The 13,078-nt window shown below is 37.7% G+C and overlaps 1 protein-coding gene across 2 annotated transcripts in view; it reads left to right on the top strand.

Annotated features, from left to right (window-relative positions):
• The window catches only part of slit3 (slit homolog 3 (Drosophila)), a 566,711-nt gene that overhangs the window by 422,241 nt on the left and 131,392 nt on the right, over positions 1–13,078 (top strand). For both annotated transcript variants that reach the window (XM_028812973.2, XM_051933851.1), the window contains 2 exons: positions 355–518; positions 12,863–13,007. In XM_028812973.2, the coding sequence (XP_028668806.1) occupies positions 355–518; positions 12,863–13,007 (309 nt within the window). The remainder of the gene's footprint in view (positions 1–354; positions 519–12,862; positions 13,008–13,078) is intronic.

Below are 13,078 nucleotides of genomic sequence, written 5' to 3'. Positions count from 1 at the left end.
GTGTCTTAGCCACTAGGCATCAATTTCTACCTTAATGAAGGACGGACTTGGTTATTTTATCTTCAGTACTGTGTATAGTATGGTTTAGTTTATGCCAGCCTGGATATTTTTCATTTTGGTCCATTGGGATAAAAATTTGATAGATCCAACCCTTTGTAATACATTGGTCTTGGAATGAGCCCTTTCCTTGTAATGTGAGACAAATGGGCAGTAAACTATCATTGTGAAGTTTATCTATTTATTTATTTATTGCACGAGACACACTCTTAAACATCACTGTTTTATCACCAAATAACTAATCTACTTCTGCTTTTTTCTTTTTCTTCCTCTCTTCTCCCTTCAACTTAATCAAAGACGTCTGCACTCCAACAATCTATACTGTGACTGCCATCTCTCCTGGCTTTCTGATTGGCTGCGCCAGCGCCGTGGAATTGCCCAGTTTACCCAGTGCATGGGACCTGTTCACATGAGAGGTCTGAATGTGGCTGATGTTCAGAAGAAGGAATTTCTTTGTTCAGGTAACAACAGAAACTGAAGAAAGGTATTTCTTTTAAATACAGAAAGTGATAATATTTTCATTTTGGTATTTTATTACCTTAATTTTAATCCTCTAGTTCATTCAATTCATTCAGAACGCAACAATCAGTTGCATTCAGCTACTAAGTTAACTGATATGAAGATTAGAGCATTCTACATTTTTAGTTTCTTCATCTAAGAGTCAGTTATCACATTTTTTGTTATTAAATATTTTTGTAACAATGAGTCATAGTTGAAAATAACAGTAATAATACTGTATTATAAAATTGCATGTGTTAGTAGACTATATTAAATATGTGCTTTTAAACAGTACTTTATAATGCCATGTAGTTAACTAATGTTGCCCAAATAGGCTTATGGTGGCTTAAACATTTTGCTATAAAGCAGATTCCAACTCAAGTGATTTAATACTGGCATCGACTGATGTATGTTAAACATAACACAATAAATAAGAACTTGGAAAGGAAGTGATTATTGTACAACAGAAATATCAAAATTGACAATTGCCTTAAAAATTTTAATTCCAGTCTGATGATACACAAAAACAAACATGACTCTTTGGATCAGGATAATCCATAATCTCAGCTCAGTCTGTTGTGCATTACACCATTTAGTAACTTTTTCAGCACATGCAAAACTGAAATTCTGCCTTGACCTTGCTGTTTGTAGCACAATCAGCCTCTTTGTCAATGTTACATGATCATCAGCTCTGATCTGTTGCCTAAAGATTAACTATAACGCCCTTCCTAAACCCATTCTATCTTCATAATTGAGCCCAACTGATCAGAGATGTTTGCCACCGATACCAATTCTGAAAAAAAAAGTCTGTTTTTTTTGGAGTTTAAACACTTGTGTGGCACCCTAAAAGTACATTTTGCCCCTAATCCAGTTCTGTTTCACCCTTGAACTAGAGATCTCTGATTCACTGTTGTTTTATATTTAAAACATTAAGCAATCATCATAGCAAACAAAAGATGGCTTGCTTTATGATTAAGCATAGGGGGAAATAACTGTAGTTTTTTGTGTTTTCATTTTACAGCTTTAAAATGATCATTTGTAAAGAGCATTTTCAACGTCCGAAAAGCATATTAATTTAACTCAACCCAGTCTCATTTTTGTCTTTGATCATGTCACTTTCCGCACACAGAAAACCCCATTTTCATGATGGGCAATGTTTTTCAAGTGAAAGCTGTGCACTGCAAAAGTAATTTAGTGTTACATGCCTTGCAGATGTATTGTGAACAAAAAGGATAAATTATTAATGACTAGAAAAAGAGCCCGTTTCGACATCGTAAGATGAAACGGGTACGGGTTTGTGTCAGCAGTGTATGAAGAACAAATGATAAGTAACGAAGAAGTTGTTTTGTAATGATTGTAGTCCGCTTTACTCATTACTGTACAGGCTTGTACTATTAGTTGATGAATTTTCCAGGCCTATAGTATAATATTGAATGATGAATGTTCCAGTACAATATGAAATAGTAATAAGTATAAGCACCATAAATGTGATATAGGTTTATTGAATGAATGCGTAATTGAATCAGAATACGTAATTAAGCCTCTAATCGAAGTCTAATCGAAGTCACCTTTCTCTTTGAATTTTTGCGGCCGTAAATCCGCCGCCTGCCGCGATGTTGGGGTTGGATGTCGGTCTCGTAAGGTCTTTCGGGCAGCTGCGCAGAAGGCAACTGCGCATTCGGCTTCAGACGGATGTGAGTGAGTGAGTGAGGAGGCAGGCGAATTATGTATTAAGATAATTAAGCATACAAAGGCGATTTAAGCATAAACATACATGAAGTTTTAACCTACTCTGAATACATTTGAATACAGTTAAGATCAAAGCTCATATAGAGCCCTCAGTTTCCCTCAATGTCTGGGGCGCATGCACCTTGAGTTTTAATACCTAAAAACAGTGCCCCTGGAATGACAACAGCCACCTACGTTGTCTAATGGATTGATCGTCTTTGATCAAATATTTATCAAAAATCTTATTTTTAATAGGGTCTTTATTTATAGGGAGAAAAATACTAGTGATTCAAAAAGTCTAAGAACTAAAATAGATCAACTTCTCTTTACCCTCTGAGTGAAGGTGTTTACTGCACATGTGCAGAATAGTAGACTATAGTCTATGCAGCCACCAAGTAGTTTATATTTCGAATGACTGCCTTTCAAAAGCTTTTAAAGATAATCTACAAAAAAACTTAACTTTTTGTAAATTTTCATGCAAACAGCAAAAGTAAGCTTTTGTATTTGTAACATTTCTTTCAATTTGGACAATATGCAGATACACATATTTATGCAGCCAATTTAGTTTTTTTGCAAAACCTGTTTGGGATGCACCAAAATTTACAGCAGCCATTGAACTATCTTCAGATGCAATCTTTTTTAATGTGAAGAACAAAGACAAAGGTCACATAAGGTCTGGGTGTAATCTTGTGTAAAGAAAAAACAAAGCACTGAATGTTTGCTGACTACGGTGAAATAGACTCTAGTTAAGCTTAGAAAACAATCTTTTGACACTGGTATTATGTACAGTATATACAAGATGTATATATTGATTTACTGAGAACAAATAAGGCATATGAAATCACGAGTTTTCTTAGCTTCACTTACCTCCACTATGGGGATCACGCTGTTTGTGTGTGCTTTTTTTGTTTAATACATTCAATAGTTTATTGAACTTCATTATCTCTGATCATGTAATTAATCGATCAGGCTCAACTTTATATCATTAAGGGGAGCTGCACCTTTTCCATATAATTCATTCATTCAAACATCGTTTAGCTCCAGTTTAATAATATCTTTCCATTACAATAATAATCTGCAGTTAATATTAGTTCCGTCAGTTCAGCCTTATATATGCTTACATAACTGCTTTCTTCTTCCATTCATTTCTAAGTCTACAGACTTTTACAGTTAACTTACATAAGCAACAGGAGAAGAGTGCTGCTGTTTTGTCTATTCCCAGTGACTGCTGGACAAGTAAAAGAGGAAAATATATACCGTATATACTCGGGTTTAAGTTCTTCTGCATATAAGTTGGGACTTGATTTTACTGTATAATTTCTGGTATTTTATAATGTTGGTCGTAAAAGTCGAATGCGGAAAACTCATGCTATTTGTCCAAGAGTTTATGATATGCTAACACCCACCTGAGAGAGTAACCATGGAGCACACTACCTTTTTTTTCTATGTAATGCGCCTATGTGACCACACGGTAATACCCAAACTATTCCGAAGTAAAGTTTGCACTGTTTTGTGTTTTGTGTTCTCTCACCCTCATACACCTTTATCGCAAGATCATCCCTTATCTACGATGGAGCGTTCGATTAGAAGAAAATATGAAGCTGGTTTTAAATTAACACTAGAATTACCAGAGCCTACGAAAAAACTCATATATCCGGCCCACCTTAAATCGCTTCTTAAATCCGTTCACACCTCTCCGCCAGCATCCTTTGTCCTCTAAATGTGCTGATAAAAGACAAGCTGCCAGCAGCCGGCTATTCCATCCCCCCACCGACTTAGAACGTGAGCGAAGTTTTCCCAGCTCACGCCTTGATTGATTATGTGGCAGTGAAGTGGAGTTTTACAGTGGAAATAAGACATCATTATTCTAAAGTAATCTGTGTAAACACATTGTTAACCCTTTGAAGCACATAAGAGAAGTACACATCAGGTGATATTAATTTGTGGAAAAATATATGCAAACAAGCTAATAGAATCCATTTATTCCATTTTTAGAAGTGACATATGCATAATATCATTAAAAAAATATGGGACGTATTTGTCCCTATATGCGCCAAGGTCATGCTTCCAGTTATTACTTGTTATGAAAATCAACAAAACAGTTTCTGTCAGATGTATAACATAAATGAACATCATACACTATACATACATTGTCAGTTCTGTTTTCAATTTTCTTTTGTGCACAGTAATAACATCTTTTGCGTTTTTCTGTCTTTTTCATGGTATGTTCTGGCTTGCGAGGGTTTGTTGCCATTTGTGTACGCCTTTGTGTTTGGATATTTGTCGGAATACTTCTCTGTCTGCAGGAGAAATCAGATATCAGTGAACGTGCCAATGCTGCCCGAAATTCAATCCGCTTCATCGGAGTGTCATGGAAATGGTATATTTCATTGATCTTCAGATAAATTATATATGCATTATTCACAGAAATGTCAACCAAATCAAAGAAGATGCGAATGTAATATTTTATTCTGGCTTTCCTGTCAACTTCATATGTCACCTTTGTCTGAGCCATAAGATCAACACCACCCATATGTTGATTATATTTCTGAATTACCAAAGGGCAACGGACATCTACTTTATTAGCTGATCCTGCTACTCGTCTCTTCACAGTGATAGTAGGAATTGGCGAAATGAAGTTGCTCAACATCACAACACTTCTGTTGTCCTTCCATTTCACACAGGCAATGCCACGACTGGAAGCAGCAGAAATGTCCCCTCTTTTCATGTTTTTATCAATTGGCAGGCAGTTCGGCATATTTCTCCGATTTGCACGAACCGTTCCACAAGCTCGTATGTCCTTTTCTGCAAGGATGTACTGCAAATTCGGAGAGTTGAAGAAATTATCAAAAAATACTTGGCATCCTGTTCTGGGTAATGATTCAGTAAGGTGCAAGATTACTGACTCTCCCAAATTATGTTCCACATGCTGTGCTTTCTTGCCAAGATATGGTTCAAATTGATATAAATATCCAGTACGAGCATCACATCTGCACCACATTTTGAAGCCCCATTTTATTGGTTTGCCTTTTACATATTGGCGCATAATATTGTGGCCTTTGAATTTGATCATATGTTCATCTATGGACTGTTCCTCACTTATGCTGAGTATGTCCTGAAAGGCTGCATTGAAATGAACAATAAGTGGGCGCACTTTCCATGCTCTATCATCAGGATCATGTCAATCATTGTTATCAATAAAATGCAGAGCTGCTCGAACAGCCTCGAATCGCTGCAAAGGCATAACTTGAGCAATATATGGCACCGCCATGTCGGGTTGTGTGGACCAGTAGGACCGTAATGATGGCAGAACATGGTAACTCATGACCAAATTCATACCAATAAATGCCTTCATTTCGGCAGGTTCAATGGAGAAAGTGTTTCCTTTCTGTTGCATATACCGGATACTTTCTGGAACCAGTATTTCTTCGACAAGCTTGTCAAATTGCACAGCTGCTTGAAATATATGCAGGGGTGCTGGCATTGCATCCAAAGTTTCTGAATCTGAGATTTTGTCCATGTTAACTTGTCCATAAGCCTGTGGTTTCTTGTCGTCTCTGAACAGAAAAGGTCTATAGGACTTGCGCCATGTGAAAGTTATAGGTGGACGTTCTTCAGGCGCAGCACCTGTAGCAGAAGATGGAGAGGAGTTATTTGTGTCTGGCATTGTTTCAACAGCTGACCTCATCCGCTTTGGACGGTGACCAGAAGGACCAGGAACAGCAGGTTCTGGAGAAGTAACTGTGGAAGCATTGTCACTTCCCGAATTTTTGTCATTCACTGGTGGTTCAATAATTACATCTGTTCCAATCTCATCAGCATCACCTTCCAAAAATTCTTGATCTTCTGTATCAAGTACCAAGATAGTCTCATCCCCGCTGTCATCAGCATTCAAATATTGGATAATTTCATCATCATCAATGTGGAAGTGTCGTGCCATAACGGAATCTGAAGTAGAATGAGTGAATCACACCGGTATATCTAATCGACACATGCAGCACATTGGGACAAATGTGTCCCTTCAAGAATATCATGTAATGTTATATGTATTTACACATATTTTGCAACTTTACATTGATTTTTAGCATCTACACAAATGAATTCATAAATCTGACTGAAAAAAGATTAGAAGTAAATTTTATATTTTAAAAAAACTCTCCTGAAATATCTAGCACGGCACACCCGAAAAACGAGCACTGTTTATTCGTCACGAAATGGTGGCTTGAAGCACGTGGACAATATAAAGGACCTTTTGTAGTGGTCTGACACCTGTTGGATCCATTACAAAACATTTCGCATCATTGTGTGTGTAAATAAACTACAGGCATGCATTTTAATATGTGGGACATATTTGTCCCGTATGCTTCAAAGGTTAAAACAGAAACTTTTTCATATTTTAGTAATAAATGTTACAAAATGTAGTAGGCATAAACTATAGAATATATAAAGCCCGAGTTCCAAAGATCAAATAAACACTTTTACAAAAGCTTCAAGAATGATTCAACAGCTTCTGTGGCATAGTGTGCTAAGATTTGCCTCTTAACGCAGAGCAGCTTTTCCTTGCCTCACAGACCTGAGTTCGATTCCCCGCTGGGGATGAAATGTTGCTTTTTTTTTCTTTTCTTTTAAACCTCAAACGGACATAAAATTTATACATTGGTATGCACTGTCAGTTACTGAGATTGTTATATTTTCATGTGGGATGCTCCTTTTCAAATATTTTTTTAACAATTGAGACTGCAATTAACAGGAACAACTGTCCTTGTAACTTATTTTTAAGATCCATAACACACAGACAGACAGAGCACTGCGTAATAGAGAGACAGACAGGCAGAGAAGTCACTAGATATATAAATAAACAGGGAAGCCACGTGTACTGAAAGAAAAAAAGAACAACATGTGCGTTGTCCCGGCTGCACTGAATAAGCGCAGGCGCTCTAACATCACCACTCCCCCGATCTTACTTGTAACATTTATTACTAAAATATGAAAAAGTTTCTGTTTTAACAATGTGTTTACACAGATTACTTTAGAATAATGATGTCTTATTTCCACTGTAAAACTCCACTTCACTCCCACATAATCAATCAAGGCGTGAGCTGGGAAAACTTCGCTCACGTTCTAAGTCGGTGGGGGGATGGAATAGCCGGCTGCTGGCAGCTTGTCTTTTATCAGCACATTTAGAGGACAAAGGATGCTGGCGGAGAGGTGTGAACGGATTTAAGAAGCGATTTAAGGTGGGCCGGATATACGAGTTTTTTCGTAGGCTCTGGTAATTCTAGTGTTAAGAGACATTGAAGTGGTGAAAGAAATTGGTAACTACGCTGCTACAACAAAATTTGATGTGTCTGAGAAACTGATACGAGATTGGAGGAAGCAAGAAGATGTAAAAAAAAAAAATTAAGTGTCGTATTTTTGAACAGGCGTATAAGTTGGGGTCTGATTTTATGATCAATTTTTCGGGTTTCAAGACCCGCATTATACATATAAATAAATATAGTAACATATAAAAAAATTAATATACGGTAAGTTGATGTAAACTCTGTCAAAGTAAAATTGAAAGTTGTAACAGTAGGCGGCGCTCTTGCTGCCTTGAACCCTCAGGTACCAAACACCAGGTAAAAGTCCAAGACTTTTTATTTTTATAATAATAACGTGCACAAAGAACCCTCCACTCCACACTACTCATATAATCAAAAAACAATCACAATTCCTCCACTCCCAGACGCGTTGCCACCCTTTCTCCCAGCTCAGCTCACTCGTCTGGGTTTCCCACAGTCTTTTATAGTCCATGACCCGGAAGTGCTCCTGAACCCTTGTCCATGTGACTCGTTAGCACTTCCGGGTCGGATGAAAATCTCCTTCTTCATCCCGGAAGTACGTTGTTTCCTCTGTCGCAGTAATTAAGACGCACTTCCGGGTTATAGGGCACATGTAAGTTCTTGAGCATCCCTGCAGCGTCCTCTGGTGGGCCCCACGGTGTCCAGCAGGGTCGGGAATAAAAACTCCATTGTCCATGATTCCCTGCTGGTCTTTGGGGCACTTCCATGCTACAGGGAGGACTCCATCTAGTGACCTGGGGGTATTGGCCGGGATGAACGACCGGCCAACTCCCACAAAGTATATATTTATTCTTAGTTGAAAATGCACTGAATATTTCTATGTTTTAAGATAGACAAATTTGCATATTCATCAATATTTTCAAAGCGAGATTTTGAAATTTCCAAACTTTGTACAGCACAATATGTCTGAGATATCTCAACGAAAGTTGAACTTTCTTGACAAGTTCACAAGTTGTTTCATGCAGACAGAATGGCAGATATGCCTATTATAGTAGGTACTCCTTGCATTATATGCGAAGGTATCAAAAACCAAGTTGGTCTTCTTCTTATTATTCTTTCGGCTACTCCCATTAGCGGTTGACACAGTGAATCATCTGTTTCCTGTCCTCAGCATCTTGCTCTGTCACACCCACCATCTTCATGTCCTTTCTCACCACATCCATAAACTTTCTCTTAGGCCTTCCTCTTTTCGTCTTATCTGACAGCTCCATCCTTAGCATTCTTCTCCCAATATACCCAGCATCTCCCCTCTGCACTTGTACCAGAGAAAACAGGATGGTACCTCTACATTTCTAAATTTCCAAATTTTTGGAAAGTATCTGAGTTTCCTTCCAACTACATTTTTTTGTATTTAAGTTTTACCTTTATTCCACATTCATGTCTGTGAAAAATGTACAAAATAAAAATAAACATTAATTGAAATATTATATAGCATAGTTACATGACTGTCCAACAAAATAATTCCAAAGACCAAAAATGTATATCCTTTAGTGTGTTTATTCAACCAAACCAGTCAGAAAAGAAAAATACTGTTCCCACTCTGAGCCTGCTTAGATTGACCTTGAATTCCTGTTTAGCCAGTGAGATGATTAGCCCATTGACTCAGTTTTTAAAATGTAATCCTGCTCTCCTTTCTCACCTGTTGCCTCTCTCTCTCTCTCTCTCTGATAAGCATTCCTCCCACCAATAAATATTTACACCAAACTCTCCTCTTGATTGTCTACTTGATCTGCACTATGCCACAAGCGAACTCCTTCATGGTTCTGTTCCAGACAGGTGCCACACTTTCAAAGAAAACTCTACTTTTGCTACAGAGACTCTAGTCTAGAACTTTGTTTAGATGCCTGTAGTGTTCATGGAGTTGTACACATTTGCCTCTTAAGCAGCCTCTTAGCAAACCACATTGATAAACATACAGCCCAGCCCTTTCCATTGCTCTCCTTATGCTTTGTGCCCACCCACTGCCTGGATGGTGTCAGCTTGATCATGTTCTTTAATAGGAGTCACTCCATCTTTCTTCCTTCAAGCATTCAGGAGGGAACACAGGTGCATCTCTGTCTCTCCTGTACGTACAGCCCAGCAATTTTTTAAATGCTTTTTCAAACATTTTACTGTAGAAAGTTATAGTTATTTTGCTTCATACAATGACCATGTGATGAGTCCACATTCATGCTTTTTCATGCTACTGACTGAGGCCCCATCTACAGTATAATGTTTTTGTGTAAAACTGCTGACATTACTGTCTGTTTTTGTTTTTTGTCACCACTACCTCGGCATTTCAATCCCCGAAAAATGAAATTATGGAAAATGCTCTCCAGAGTCATATAATTCTGAAAACATAGTCTCAGTGTTATAGTGTGGAATGGCGAAAATGCATTTTTTTGGAAACACAGAGGCTAATCACACTGTGATTTGTTTGTGCTTATTAAGTGTCCATTCCCTCACTGGATCCTGCTCATTATGTCTTATTCCTTCATTGGACACCATTCACGGGAGCACTCCGTATTCCAACATAGCAGACATAGATGATGCTCTGTGCAAGAGAGGACAGAGCCAACTATACATCCTTAGAAGTCTGGCATCCTTCAACATCTGCAATAAGATGCTGCAGATGTTCTAGCAGACGGTTATGGTGAGCACCCTCTTCTACGCGGTGGTGTGCTGGGGAGGCAGCATAAAGAAGAGGGACGCCTCACTCCTGGACAAACTGGTGAGGAAGGCAGGCTCTATTGTAGGCATGGAGCTGGACAGTTTGACATCCGTGGCAGAGCGACGGGCGCTGAGCAGGCTCCTGTCAATAATGGAGAATCCACTGCATCCACTAAACAGTGTCATCTCCAGACAAAGGAGCAGCTTCAGCGACAGACTGCTGTCACTGCCCTGTTCCACTGATAGACTGAGGAGATTGTCCCTCCTCCACACTATGCGACTCTTCAATTCCACCCATAAACTTTAACATTATGCAAAATTATTGTCTATATGCACTGTGTTTTTATTGCTCTTTAATTAATATTGTTTTTATCAGTATGCTGCTGCTGGAGTATGTGAATTTCCCCTTGGGGATTAATAAAGTATCTATCTATCTATCTATCTATAGAGGATTTGCTTTACTTTGTGCTTGTTGTGTTGCTTACCTGTATACATCTAAATTATGTTTTGCACAGTTTGAATGCAAATAATTTACCTGTCACTACAGTTTTGTGACACATCCCATGGTTAATGGAATTACCATCCTTTCACGGATTTTTCCACTGATGCGTGCATGCTCAGTGTAGGCAGAGTTTTCAGTCATTTTAGTGTGGATAGAGATGTTTTCATAAATAATGTGAAAATACCATTGTGGATGGAGATCACTTTTGTTTAAAACAACTATTTTTAAATGAATATGTAGTAGAGTGAATATAGCCTGAAACACTTTCCACTATCAAAACTGAAATGTAGTTGTGACTGTCTGTCTGTCATGGTAGAGGAGTTAAATTGCGCATGTAAAGTATGTTCCACTTGAGGTAATATTTCTTTGCCATGAACCCATGGGTTACGCCTTACTTAAGGATGTGCTGGGAGAGTCCATATGTAAGTTTTTTTTTTTCTGTGATCATTACAAAATTAAACAGGCTGGAAAAATGCAACATTTTAGTAGCAATTATTCAGTACTGATTCTTATGCAATACCTTGTGGCATTAGAACACAGCACTTTAAAAAGCAAATAAAAATACAATGTTAATTTTATGCACTGTTGGCCTTTCGTTACTACACTACCATTATCAGCATTTTAGAAAGCTGTTCGGAGCAAATGTGTGAAATTCTAGCATTATAGAATGCATATTGAGTACATGGCATATAGAAAATAAGTGTTTACTAATATCTGTATACTCACTATTAACTTTTTTAACTATTTACTTTATATAATGATATATCAGTTGTTCCTGCTGTTTCTATCTACTTCTGCAAGCCTGTTAATAGTTCAGCAAAACTATTGCAATCAAATGTTTATTAGATGAATACAAGGAAAACGATGTTTCCCTTTTCCCATGACTTTTTTGGATATCACAGCTTGATGTTTGAAAATATACATATAAGGAAAAAAATAAAGTTCTTTTACCATTCTGGTTAAAATGATAAGGATTCCTATCAAAATTGCTGCTTAGCAAAAGAAACACAATCTGCTTCAGAAACCTGTGACATAATGGCCATCTGTGCCTTGTAACTAAGTACCGTGAACTTGTCTTTATGCATCCCAGAATTTGAGACTTGATGTCTTTGATGAATGACTTCCTTAATCAGACTGTATTGTAGATGTATATCTGTACCCGCAAGACGGAGGCTCTGAGACTAGTGCTCAGCATGTGATTGGAGTGGGTTTCACTGGCGCTTCTCTTGTGCCAAGAGAAAGTCAACATTACCACACAGTGATTTGCTTCAATGCTAATTATAATCACAGCCTGTTTTTATTGGACCATATCAGTCTGTTGGCTCATTTAGATTTTTCATGCTGTTTTACTGTGGCTCACCAAGCCTTTGCCCACTTCACCATTTTGGAAAACTACTATTGTTCTTTAAGGATTTTTTCTTTTCGAGCTTTTGTTTTTTCTTCTTCTTCCTTAATTTTAATGCTTTCACTTTAAGGTGCTATTTTAATTTTAAAAATTATATGTTTTCAGACTTTAGTAGGAATTTAGATCAGTTAAATATAATTTCATCTAGCACGTTTGATATTTAGCTCAAAATGTTGCAGAAAACAGTAAAAGAATACAAAAAGAAAAACATCATAGAAAACAAAATCAGTATGAAAATAGTGTGTGTCAATGTGATAAATATGATAGAAATGGAATGAATCAATAGACATCCTTCATATGCCCAAAGCCATAATAGAGGAAGAGAGGAAAATAAAAACTCCCATTGCTGAAGTAGTTAAAATCTGTAAAATAATTGTGTCTATTTATTAAGTAACAAACTTAAAAGGGTGTTAAAAATATCTATTTGCTATTCCTGTTTGCAATGAAAATAGAAGTCCCCAGGTCTTTAATGGAACAACAAGTTTATGCAGTAGTTAAGCATTAGTAAATTAGCATTGTCTATTCGAACATTCCTCAGTGAACGTGGGCCGGTTTGCTTAGTTTTAAAGCCCCTTCTAAATCATCACTGCTGGTCCTGTTTTTGTTTTATTTCTCTCCTGTGTCTGCTGGGCATACTGATATATTTCAAATATACAAGACTTGTCCTTGTTCTTCTTCCAGGTCCTCAGACCACTGAACCTCAGACCTGCAGTGCACAGGCTTCCTCCTGTCCGCAATCCTGCACATGTAACAACAACATTGTAGACTGTCGAGGCAAAGGGCTCACTGAGATACCAGCAAACCTGCCTGAGGGGATTGTGGAAATGTGAGTAGAATGAGAGAGCTGTGACAGAGTTTTCTGTCCGTCTATCTGTAATCTCTTTGACTACATTCGTA

The sequence above is a fragment of the Erpetoichthys calabaricus genome, chromosome 11 (assembly GCF_900747795.2).
Source record: "Erpetoichthys calabaricus chromosome 11, fErpCal1.3, whole genome shotgun sequence".
Taxonomy (NCBI): domain Eukaryota; kingdom Metazoa; phylum Chordata; class Cladistia; order Polypteriformes; family Polypteridae; genus Erpetoichthys; species Erpetoichthys calabaricus.
Note: the sequence above shows the minus strand (reverse complement) of the source record. Positions and strands in the feature narration are given on the sequence as shown.